We start from the raw sequence: 13284 nt of genomic DNA, 5'->3' as shown, positions 1-13284 counted from the left end.
TAAGCCCTTTTATTGCTGGCCTCGCTAAGGTCACCTGCAGACTTGTATCAGTAAGGCCAAAAATTTCCCCACCGACGTTAACAGGGATACATGTTATATAAAGAATTAAATCTTTGCTTGACCTGGTTTGATACCAGGTAGGGTTCTAGCTAAAGGGACCCTACGAATGAAGCAATTATTGACGCCAGCCAACAAATGAAGCGACAGAACCATTCTACAACAGAGTTTCTGTGTTACTTTGCTCTGATGTAACAACAGTGTGGTAAGGACATAACTACAACCCATGCACCAGCTAGAAACTGAGTCATGTCCAAGCATTTCCTGCAGTGATGTGTTTTTTCAACGTGAGTTTTAAGCTAGGGACGTAACAGTTTCAATATAAAAATGTAAAAGAGCCAAGAAGGAGGTTTTTCAAACTGAACAGCCTATTAACTAAGCTGTTCTCAGAAGAATTAAACTCCTACTAGCAATAACATTATTACATCCAAAGAATGTAGCAGCCCATAAAATAAGCATCTTTTCCTGAGAGTTTCATTCTCATCCCATTGTCAACTATTTTTCTTCCCCCACCCCAGTTTTAACTTTGCTCTGTCACATTAGAAATCCAAACCCAGTATTACTCTGCTCAGTAAGGATATCAGGAAAGCAAAATAGAGCGGCCACCTAGTCGTCTTCTACTTAAAAGCAAACTAATCTTTGTCATGCTCCCCCTAAAAAAATCTATTTAAAGCCCGATAATAATTTTAAAGAGGACTATTCTCCCCCTGCTGCACAGACGGCCGTGCTGCTGACGTCACCTGAAGTTGTATATGTGAGGCAATGGGGAGCCGGTGTTACGTGCCTTCGGGAAACGTAGTCTGATAAACAGATCTAACTGGCTGAGGTAAGTTCAGAATTTAAACTCTTCTTTCCTCTGTCTTTGAACAGAAATGTCAAATGTTTATGACCAAGCAATGAGTATATACTTTAAATTATGTACTTGCTGGTATGTATTTGTGGGTGAATGTGGGTATGTGCTTGTGCACGTGTGCAAACTCCCTTGATGCTTCCCTAATCAATACTTCGGAGAGTGTTTTACTATGAACTCGCACATAGCTTTTCAGGCCAGTAAATCTTGGAGCTGCCAGGACATAAACATCTAAAAACTGGCATTTTTCATTAAGCATTTAAGCCAACTTTACCACACAATGACTGCCATCACTTACAACAACCCACCTTGCTAAATTAAATGACTTCATCTGATAGATATGGGAAGTCAGCATAATAAAAGAAAACTTTCTGACTGCTTTTTACTCAGCAAGCCGCAGCCACCAGAAAAAGAAATAAGGAAAGAAAAAAACCCGGAATTCAAACTGATTTGCCTGTACCTACAGATTTATGTAATGAATCTTCTCTGTTTGACAAATAAAAGTCCTTTTTAGAACAGTAAGCTAGAAGGAAGTTATTTATTTCAGCATATGGACAGTCTTAATCTTTTAGGTTTCAGTGGAAGACTTTGCAGAATGAATAAAAACAAATGATGAACAATTACCATCTTTTGCCATTACTACCCTCAAGAATTAATATTCTGTGGGGACAAAAACTTAGCCGTCTGCTCTATAACAGACCAGCACATTACTGTTTCGCAATGCTGGAAAGAAGTTGTCAGTGAGTATTCTTTATTTGCTGTCAGAAAAAGTTTTGGTACAGTAGACTGCAAACAAAGCTTGGTATTCAACCAGGTTAGTAACTTATTGTCAAGGTTACAAAAGGAATAGACAACACTTGTATTGAGACTATTTCTCAGAGGTTATTCATTGTTTTACTGTCTAGACAACAAGCTAAAACTAGGCTAAAGAAATAGCATTTGCTGCTGGAATTTTATGCAGCAGCAGGAAAAACAGTAAAAATATATGTGTGTGTATGTGTGTTTGCTTTGTTTTGACAAACTGGTAATTGTAGCTCAGCAACATTCATCTCTATCAGCACATCTTTCAGGTAATTTTAGTACAAAGAAGAACTGGTTTAGGTCCCTTTTGTCATCCAACCCTCCGGACGATTTTTAAATGTAGTGGTTTGGCCTCCATATGTTCAAACAAAATAAAGCCATTGGCATTTGCTACTTTAATTAGTTCGATTTTATTCTCTCTATTAAGAATCACTTCTTAAAAATAAAAGTTGTATTTGATTTAAGTAGAACCTGATTTTTTGTGGTCAAATTAAGTATCTTTACATTAAAAAAAAAAAATCTGGAACAGCCTGAATTCGCTGCTTTGTCACAAATTCACACTTTTTACATTTTAGATGCTTTAAAAAAGATTCCTCCAATCCTCCTTCCACAGATACTACCCTCAACTAACCTCCCGCTCTAGGGTCAAGTAGGAGCAGCTCCATCCCAGTCACAATCTCCATTTCAGGCTTTCATTTGGCCTGAAAGAAGTTCTGCGTTGGTGTGGCTCAATTGGCACCGTCTACTTCTCTGCAGCCTGAGAGTATCATATTGCATTGTGATCAACCTCCACTATTTCGGCAGCTGCCAAATTTCCTCTCAAAACTTAGGTTCCCCTGTGTGCCACTGGGCAGGTTCCTCCCCCCCCAGCACTTTTGAAATATTAACTAAATATTAAAGGACTAAAGCTCACTCTCAGCAATTCGCTACTATTAAACACCCCAAAAAAATAAACACAGAGAAGAAGATACTAAGTAGGTTGCAATAAATACTGAATTTATCACAGTTACAAGCCGACAACCAGATATATCTTACCTCCTTCACTTATGACTCTCTCACCCTCCTTCTCTCCCCACTCCAAATACAATACTATCCACAAAAAATAATGCAAAACATCCACATCTGACACAAGTTTGCAAACATTTTTCAACCATTAATTTGCAAATGCAAAATTCACACAGCTCCTAAGAAAGTGTGCTGCTTTCATACATCCCCTGGGGATCTGCGCTTTAGTAGTCAAAGGTTTAAACCCAGTGCATTCCCATGAATAATCTCTCTCCCCTTCCCCCTCCTTCCTCCTGTCCACATCTAAATGCAGAATCCCCAGCTTCCTTGTCTTCAGTTTACAGATTATGCAATCCAAAGTGTCACTCACTGGATTACTGCACATAACCTGAGCACTACCCGAAGCTTACTTGTCTTCAACTTGTCCAGCATTACTTAAATGGAATTATCTGTCACAATCCATATACCGAATCTGCATAGCCCACTTATCTCAAGATTCTGTGTGTCACCTACCAGATTATCCGTTTTAATCCATACATTGAATCTACATAACATATGTCTTTAATTCATGGGCTCTGATGAGCTATAGTATCTCTGAATGGATTATTTCTCTTTATCCATTATTGGCAGTCCTAAGACTGTTCACTGCATACTCTCTCATGCCCTATCTTCCGAACATATAAGCAAGATTAGAGTCTTCAGCAAACACAGCTCTACCACACATCAAACACAGCCCGATATAATACCTGCACTGATACTTCACGTAACTTGGAACCCAGTTTCTCGCACAAAACAAATGTCTGTGTTATCATGCATTAAAGATTAGGATTGGTAGGCTAATCTTGCTTTCAATTACACTCATAAATCTGTGGTTACTCCAGTACAGTCTTTGGAGTCACCTAGATTTAAGAGGCTACAACGAAGAGCTGAATTTACCCTCATTATAATCCCTTTCACAGCAAGTGCAGAAAACACTTCACCTGAGTTGTTTAGGAACTAACCTGTACAATAGAGAAGGATTTTCAAACAACAACAACAAAAAAATCACGTTCGGGCTTGCCCGGTCTTTCTTGAGAGATTCAGGCGCAATCACTGTTAACAATGCTTTCACTTCAACAGAAAACCAACTCAGAAAGATTAGAAACAAAAGTCAGTTTAGCCTTTTGTCCGCACACCTATTCAAAATTAGCTAAGTGGGGAACATATAAAATATGTATTATTATTTCTTGACAACTCTCGATAAGGGAGAGATGGACAAGATTAGCAGAAAGGCTTTGTGTACACTCGGGAAGTTTTAAAAAGAGTTCTCATCATGGTTAAAGCTGCCTCACTCACATCAGCGTTAGCAAGACCGTGCCCCTCGTGATGCACCCGGCCACCTGGGGGGCCAGCACTGTTCCCTGAAGCCTGCTCAGAGGAGGCCCAACACCAGTCAAACACAAGTTTCATGTTAGTTTTCTAAGTATAGGGATGGCCACTGACATTGAAGAGTGTGGAAATAGACTTCTACCTTTCCCTATCAACGGTCCACCCTCCATGCTGCATCTGCTGCAGTCGGTAACGTTGCTTTGGAGGAAAGCAACCACTTTCACCCTGCAAGGCACAGGTATCAGGCGGCTACGCTGAAAGCAGAAAGGGTATCTCCTTGCTGTAGATGATCGGTTTGAGACCTAAAGTTCTCTCTGCTCCTCTGAATCCAATAAACTGCATTATCCATGAATAATCCAGAGGCCTTTTGAGGCCTGTTCTTCAATATGATAGATATAAGTAAGTTTGAACAGGCTTTAACCAATTAAATATATAGTTTTACAGCTTTATTTCAAAGTATTTCAATTTAACAGCATGTTTTGTGGGTTTTACTATAGACTGACTTGTTTTGAACAGAGTAAAAATTCCATGGATTTCAAAACAAAATTTCTTAAGAAATCTCCAGTGCCAAAGTTTTATTATTCATTTAGCCCCACACTACCTCTCTAAACAGAGGCATTTGAGCTAAAATTTCTACAGATACGACAGGTTCCAGATTTTGCCCCTTGCAGTACCTTTCAGTCAAGCCCTGGAATGAAATATTACATTTCCTTTTCCCTAAGCAATTGGACGTATATAGATCCTTCTAACTGTGATCTTGGAAGTTTGCAGCTAGACCTCTGCAGATACTCAGTGATGGTTCTCCCATTTTACAGGCATGCAGATGAAGAAAGGGGAGCTTAAAGTAGCTGCCGAAAGTAACAAAGCAAGTAAGAGCAACAACTGAATACAAAACACAGGAGTCTGGTGACTTCCAGCCATTTACCAACTCCCCTATCTTTAATAAAACATTACTGCTTTCTAACTTAAAAGAAATAACACTAATAGAAAATAAAGTCTTCCGCTTCATCTCCCTTTCTTTTAATCTCTCCCAGAGAATAAAACTCCATAGTAATAACACAGACTTGGGCATTAACAATATGTAGCCTAGTGCTGAGACTTTAGCACATGACGTACTAAAACTCCCCCAGATCTAATGAAAAACACAATGAAATTTTGAACAGTTAAATGGAAAAAACTATTCAGTGCATAAGACAGTTGGGCAGTACAGCTTCTAGTGCTGTCCGCATTCCAGGGTGTATTAATAATAGGACGCTACTTGTGCGGGGTTTCCAAATATCACTAATAGAGAAATGAGGAAAAAAAATGCAGCTGCCAAGCCAAATATAGAGAGAAGTTAATTAAAAAATCACAACTGGAAAACTTAATAACTCTACGTTCCTACAGAAGGACAAAACCAATATTTCCTAGCATAATATATGTGTGTTTGTACACGCATACGTGAGTATAAAACAGCTCAACTTGCACACCTTTCATGTTGCCTCCCTAAATACAGCTGCAATACAGCTGAGCCATTGTTTGTTGGCCGCTTATGGCTGGCGGTGCCATGAAAACCGCATTCCTGGGCACTAAATAATCAGCCTGCCTGACCCCCCAAGAACCTGTAAGTCAAATTCATTTACCCCCAGAGGGCAATGCTCTATTGTATCCTCTCTCCTTTCTAGCCACCTAGGAACAATGGACAATAATTGCAACTGTCACGGCAGTCAGTAGGAAAAATAAACCAGTGCCTGTTTTCACAGCTTACTGCCAAACCTGATCCAAACACCTAATAACCATGCCCCCAACCATAGAACCACAGTTGCGCGAAAAAGCCTCAGATGTGAGGCTTTTGAACAGAGCTACAGAACAATAACTCGACTTGTGTTCAAAATATGAAGCTAAAAAACAAAAATTAAAGCAAAGAAAACTCTTCTTTGAGGCTGTGCTTGCTCCCCATCCTCCCCCCGGGCAAGACTGAAAGGACTGTTGAATTTCTTTCGTGCTAGCATATAGCTGCTGCTGTGGCTTTCAAGTTTAACTTGTGAAAGGGAAAGAGAGGAAAGGAGAAAAAAGATTGCCCTCCAACAGACCAAGATCATAAGGACTGGGAACAGACCGCCTTCTCAGTACGCAGCACTTTTCAGAGCAGCTTTACCGAGTCCAAAAGCAGAGGAGAATCACTGGGAGTCCTTCTAAAGGCTCCAGCGTACCAAGAGTTAAAGAGGCTCCAGACAACGTGCAAGAACTGCTGAACTACACACCCAAAAGTGGCTATGAAAGCCGCCTGTGTACTTTGGGCCTGAAACATCTTAAAGATTCATCAGTTCATGGCAGACAGTGATGTTATTTTAAAACAATATGCTTTTAAAAACCAGAACTCACAGATAAGCCCAGTGGCTACCCTACCTCTTTATGACCTGTTGCTTTACGTGCATGGAGAAAACGTGCAGTGGGAATAAAGAACCCCGGGTTTGGCCCTCTGTTATAATAATAATAATAATATCTCAGCCTATTTGGGACTGAAGCACTATATTCTGTTTTAAAGTTATTCTACATGTGTAATGAATATACATTTTTGAATTACAGCCGCTTAGGGAGAAGCTAGGGGAAGCAAGTGGCATACTTTCCTACTTGTGTAAGTCAGTGGACTAGCGCAAACTAATGCCGGTGGCTTATCGGTGACAAGCTGGAAGGCACATATAATTAAAATAACACTATCTTTGCACATGTACCAATACATTAATCTCTCAGAGCACGTCATGTTGTATCCTTTACTGAACACTGCCCACCTCTTCTGCAGAAGGTCCTTAAACCTGCCAGGCACAAGGTTTGTGAGCCTGCCTGAATGAGGATCTCAGTATCAGGGACAACATTAGTAAGCAAACAAAAAATAATGGCGAGAAATGAAATCTAGTTTATAAACATAAAAGAAGGGTTTAATTTTAATCTCATTCTACTTTCACATTTCCGAAACAACATTGGCTTTGATTTTGCTACTCCAGATGTACACTGATCTAAATGGGAGAAGAATCGAAGTCACTGTTTCTTTTCAGAGTGATAATGGCTGCTCTGGAAACTAAAATTTTTGACACACGTGTATTTTGAGTCGGCTCCTCATCACTGAGGAAGAATTATAAAAATATTAAATTACATGAAAACAAACAACTACAGGTTCCCTAAAATGACCTCACATATATAAAATGGGGAAATATCTTGGCAGAGCAGAAGCTACTGCTGCTGGAGAGTGGTCAAATTTTGTCATTTTCCTTCTGGAGTACAGCTTTAAAAGAACATGCTTTAGTGCACAGATGTTGTACGCTGTCTTTTAAAATCTGCACTGGCTAATTTCAGTACCTAGAGGTATCATTACACAAACTTTGCTCTTTTTTTTTTTCCTACACGCAGAAAAGTAAAAAAAAAATCTACATCATCAAAGTCTGTCAAAAAATTAACAAGGACTTCTGATCACCCTCAGATTTCAGAAACTGAGCTCTGCTATACTCTGATACTACATAAGCCTGTTTGATATGTGAATTGACTTTTTTTTCCAATCCAGCAATAGGATGTGTCCTCTTACAACACAGAACAATATATGCAACAAAAGCTTTATGCAAGTTCATTCACTTAGGGCAATATACCATTTCATTTATTTATATTATCACAGATGGAGAGCACACATTTCATTTAAGCCCCAAATTACAATGTTTCAAGGGGAGGGGAAGAGGAGCAAACAAACAAAGTTCCATAAAGCCAGTGATATCTGTATATTCATTCTCAATTTGTTTTAGCACAGAAACAGCGTTACCTTTTATTTCTCCAAAGTTCCCTGATCCCATGGCAAGAAGCTTGTCTTTCCAGTCCTTTGACAGTAGCTTTTCAATACTGGGAGTTTCTGAGTGAAGGGGGGGAAAAAAAATGTAAGCAAATCAACATGACTGTCTCCACAATAGAACTCATTAAAAGTCTATCTGCTAAAAATAAGGCCAACCCTATTCTGGGCCCCAGTTCGTAATGACTTCATCAACAAAATGATAAGGGGGGGGGAGGAAAAAAAAAAAAAGAATGTGCTTTGTCACCTGCTGTTTCAAAACCATTAGCTTTTTCCTTATGTGGAACAAAGCCCCGGTAATTCTGTATGACAATGGCCACATATAAACCCGCAGTTCATTGTTTTTCAATTTGGTGAACAAGTTGCTGCCTATAATGGATGCCTGTCAATTTCTGGGTGTTAGTCTGCAGTCAAAAAATAATTATGTTGATAAAATGCAGAGTAGAGAGAGAGAGAGAGAAAGAGAGAGAGAGAAGCAAAGAATTAGCTCCTAAATCTGCTACATGTAATTATATCCCTCTGAGTGTTTACAATTACATCCACTTTATAATGTGTGTTTAAACATCGTGTGGTGGTAAGCATACTGTGGAAAGATTTTCCAGTAACACGCACATTATAAATAATAATAAAAAGTTGGGTATGAAAAAAGCTTTAAAAGATTGCAAAATCCAGAGGGAGAAAAGGCATTGCTTAGAATGGAAACCCATTATTTGCTCATTTCAGATTCTATCACTTCCTTTAAAAATAAAATAAAATAAAATAAAATAAATTTGTTCAGTATTTTCAGGAAAAATGCAGCGAGGGTGTGGACGGGTCTGATATTTATGTCTATAACTCTTGTATTCTGACCTCTTTTTGTGTAGAATTTTAATGCATAAGTAAATATAAATGCTAATAAAATTCAGAGAACATTAAACTCAATTCCAAACAATGTAATTGTATATTCTTGTCAGCATTTAGATGGGTACACAATTACAATAGCTTTCAATCCCACGATTAGCACTGCATTCAGTTAGAAAATGGAGTGTACTAAAAGATAAGTGTCCCAGTATGCGCCATCTAAATAACAATACCCACACTTATTATCTGGATCTAAGACATATACTGCTATTCTCCACATTTGTGTTTATGTGTATTTGTATTTGTTCAGGCATTTGTTTACCCCCTACCAGGAGCATAAAGGGAGTACATGTTAACTTATCAAAGGGACCGTCTGGCCTAGAGACCATACAATTATTAGCAACTGGTTAATTTTCCCCACAGTAAAAACCATTATGAGCAACCTTCATTATCTTGTTTGGCTAATTCTCCCTCCTTTCTTGAAGCCCCAACTTCAAGCTCCGAGGAGGCAGAGCTGCGCTGCCTGGCGGGGCTCCTCTCCCCGCGCCCGCCGGCGGCTCCGGGCGCTCCCAGCGCGGCCTTTCCCCCCTCTGCAAAGCATCCCTCGCTCCCGAGGAAGGGAGCGAGCCCGCCTTCCCGTTAAACCACCGCACGCAGTGCAATACTAACGTGTAAATAACTGCACTGACACGGGCGCACGGATGCCCTCTTGCTTCACCCCCCCCTCCACGGCCTCGCACACGGGTGGGCGCAGGCAGCCACCCGCGCACAGACACATCCCCACGCCTGAATCTCGCTGGGCGCTGCGAGCGTAGCAACTAGCCGGATTCCATTTACAGCACAAGAGATGAATTTTTTCCGTAACGGTTTTATACACGTTGCAACGCTCCCATTTTCTCCTCTATAAGCGTGCGCTTCCTGCTCTTCAGGCGGTAGGCTTTCGCAGGAAGGGTCGCTCCTTGCGCTAGCCACGGACTCGGTCACCCAGGACTGCCTGAACGCAAGTTTTCTGTTAGAAACCCTAAAACTGCAATTAAATCCTAACGAAATAGATGGGAGAAGCTGCACTGCAATGAACGTTTCCCTGCCGGGGCTGACGATACGGAGGTGCCGCCACGCTCCAGGCGCTTGCACAGCCACCGCTGAAGTTTGTGCGTCCCCTGCAAGCACCCACGAAGGAAACCATTTTTCCAAACGTATCTGAATAGGTCAAATAAACGCCGCCGCTTGCTTTTTTTTTTCCCCCTGCGCTTTTCAAAAAATTCTCGAGTAGCGTGTAAACAGGCCAGAGCAAATGCGGTATTCGCAGTAGAGGGCTGTCAGTCATTAAAAGCTAACAAACCTTTGCAAAGCAGGAATGCGGCAATAGAAATCCATTGTGAGCGGACAATAGGCTCCGGAGCCTCCAGGCTCCAAAAGCAGCCCGTCTTACTTTTAAGTCTATTGTCAGCAAAGCCCACGACAAAGCTTTTCCCCTGCAGCTAGACAAAATATTCGCCGTGGTGCGCTCGTAAAGAAACAGAAGTCTTCTGTCTAACTTGCCGCGTTAAAGCAACAGTAGCCGCTGGCCGGGGCTGGCGGCCGGCCCCGCTGCCGGGGCCGCGGCAGAGCCGCCGCCGCCCGGCGGGCTGCCTGCCTGCCTGCACCCCCCTCCCGGCTGCCTGCCTGCCCGCCCCGCCGCGGCCCGAGCCACCGGTGCAGCCGCTCGGGGAGCGGCGCCGGGACGGGGCCCGGTGTTACTTCACGGGGGCGGGGAGAGGGGGGGGTGCCGGCTTTGTCAATAAAACTGGTATTGACTTTGCGGCGGAGTCCCCAGCCGAGGGACTCGTGTTACAAATGAGTATCCCTGCAACCTGACTCCGCCGGTGATTCCGGGAGAGCCGCGACAAACAAGCGGAGACTAATGAATGCGATGGATGGCCATGTATCAATGACTGAATTTCTGCGAGAACGGTAAAGATCTCAGTAGGAAATCATGATTAGAGATGTGAAAGGCCAAATGGCAAAATCCCAATAGTAACAATGCATCTGTTCATTAATGTGTGAATATGAGTAATATGAAAATTTAACACAATTATAAGCCCCTCAGCAATCCTGATGGCATAAAATAGATTGTGGTGATCTAATCAGCGTTTCCCCTGTTGAAATACTGTATGTTAACTATTTAAAATAATATTATATAGATTTTTTTCCTTTAAAAAAACCCGTGTAATCGTATTTAATTGATGTACTAACTTAGTTTCAAACCTCTCTTGACTTGAACTGCAATTTTTACATAAGGCGCTTCAACAGAATTTTGATATAGAATCAGCAAATAATTGTCCGTCTGCTAATACTTAAAAAGAACTTTAATTCTGAAAGACAATAGCTTCCCCACCCCTATAGATTTATAGAGCTAAAGAGCTATATTAAATTACAGCTAGTTTAATTCTATTATATACAGTGTTAACATATTGTACTTACATAAAATATGCTATTCATATACTCAACCTATCACATTTCAGTAACTGCTTGTGAAATACATTATGCACCATATCTTGGAAACAAACATTTATTATGTCATTTATGTACCCCATTAAAAAAAGATTTGAGATTTACACATCTTAAGTAAAAATAACTGTTTGAAAGGTTACAACTGTAGAGCTTTCATGAATTATACAGAAACAAAGTCATCTTTTGTTCAGTTTTTTTTTAGACTTCATTGGGAAGATGATGCTCTCAAATTAAGAAAAGAAATAAACACTGTATCTTGTTTGCCAAGCACTTGTTCTCTGGATTTATTAGAAAGTCAGTAAAACTTTTAATGCTTGCACATATAATGCACAGCTTGAAATTGGGAAAGGTGGCCTGCACACAGGAACTGCTATTCCTAATCCCTACTCCAACGCTCACTCTCCTCTTGGCTTCACCAGAACAATGTTGCTACATCCAAAATCTGAACTATATTGTGACAGATTTTGGATCTGCATCAGGACAACTATGTAGCATGATAATCTATATTAGCATTTCCAAAAAGCTATATGCAGTGCGCTCTGCCGTTCTGAGTATCATGACTCTTCAGAACGTCTCCTAATTCCATCTTCCAGAGGAACCAGGGATTAACCCCACTTCTTCTGAGCCCCACTTGAGCTGAGAAGACCCCCCATTACCTATCTGCAGCGTAGGTCCTACCACACACAGTAAAACAATTCCAAGTCTCTCCCCAGCCCAGTATGAATACAAAAGAGTTGTTCACGGGTTGTTTGTGAACAGTAATTCATTGATGTTTGGGAAACATTTTCCTTCCAGAAACACTATGAAAAGTGTTAAGTGTTATTATAGAAGAGGATTAGGGGTAGGGCACCAACGGGAAAGACCGAGATGGAAAGAATAGCAGGAATCATTAAGTAAATGTCGGTGAAGAGGAGACTGACTGAGGCAACAGAGATACAAATTAATCCACAGAAATGATTTCTGCTGTCTCTATTCAGCACATTTATCAGTCATTAGCTCTTTCTGGAGATATTTACGGCGCTTTTTGTTTTTCTTGTTTCACCCTTGCCTCTGTTGCTTGCATATGTTTCTTCGCATCACTGCGTATGGCAATACCCACTGGTGAATGGCCCTCCAACTGTGCCAGCCATTGTGGCAGCAGCACACTGGCTCCTCGGTGCCCCCCGGCCCCGCCGCTCTCCCTCCTCCCCTCCCTCCCGTGCCAAGCACCATCGAGACCGACTCCCTCATCTGCAACAATGAGACCTGGAGACGGATGCCAGCAGCCAGTAATTCTCACGCAGGCCTTCAGCGCACGGAGTTAAACCACTTTCTCGGTGGTGTAACAGTCCCACGTTAACTGCTCTGATTTGCATGTACGGATGCACGTGTGCATCCATACGTGTTGGGCACACATATATATATGCTGCATTGCTCTGACAGTACGGGAAAGCAAAGCATCTAAGTAAATTAACATAAAATCCCTTTTTAATGTAACTTTTTGTATGCTAACAAGCATGCCACTGTCCCTCTACTTCTGTATGTGATGTTTAAACATAGCTTCATTGACTTACTTGCTTAAAAGACCTGAAGTTTTCACACTGAGGAAGAAGCGGTTTGTTTCCAGGAAGTGGCCGAGGCCACAAGGCTGTAGTAAGAGGCACCATTTTTAGCACTGTCTGGTAGACTTCTATTTAATTTAGTCTTCTTCCAGAAGTTGTGTCAATTTTTTCGGGCATTGTAACTCCCCTTTGGGAGTGACCTAATCCTACTCTCAATTCAGTGGCAGCGCAGATGCATATGTACCTGAACCTGCCTCGGCAGCCTTCAAAAATGCAGTCCCACAGCACAGCGTTCCCTTCAGGCCTAACCTCTCCAGTAGCTCTTTTCAATCCATGCTCCAGGGTCACAGTCCTGGAAATCCACTTATAAAAGCTTAGAATGGTCTTCACTGCCAAATCTCTTCCTATTACCTCTTTCTGTTCCTGCTGATTATTTACTAAAAGCAAACCTCTAGTCTTTCAGTCTCATGCAGCTGCCTGCTTCCAGAGAAAGGTATGTAATTCCATCATGCTGTAAC

The 13284-nt window shown here is 41.4% G+C and overlaps 1 protein-coding gene across 7 annotated transcripts in view; it reads right to left on the bottom strand.

Moving 5' to 3' along the window:
• The window catches only part of SOX5 (SRY-box transcription factor 5), a 651312-nt gene that overhangs the window by 156430 nt on the left and 481598 nt on the right, over positions 1-13284 (bottom strand). For all 7 annotated transcript variants that reach the window (XM_075160498.1, XM_075160507.1, XM_075160488.1 and 4 more), the window contains one exon: positions 7869-7955. In XM_075160498.1, the coding sequence (XP_075016599.1) occupies positions 7869-7955 (87 nt within the window). The remainder of the gene's footprint in view (positions 1-7868; positions 7956-13284) is intronic.

Source organism: Calonectris borealis, chromosome 1 (genome assembly GCF_964195595.1).
Source record: "Calonectris borealis chromosome 1, bCalBor7.hap1.2, whole genome shotgun sequence".
In the NCBI taxonomy this organism is placed as follows: Eukaryota; Metazoa; Chordata; class Aves; order Procellariiformes; family Procellariidae; genus Calonectris; species Calonectris borealis.
This window is presented reverse-complemented; position numbering and strand designations above follow the sequence as displayed.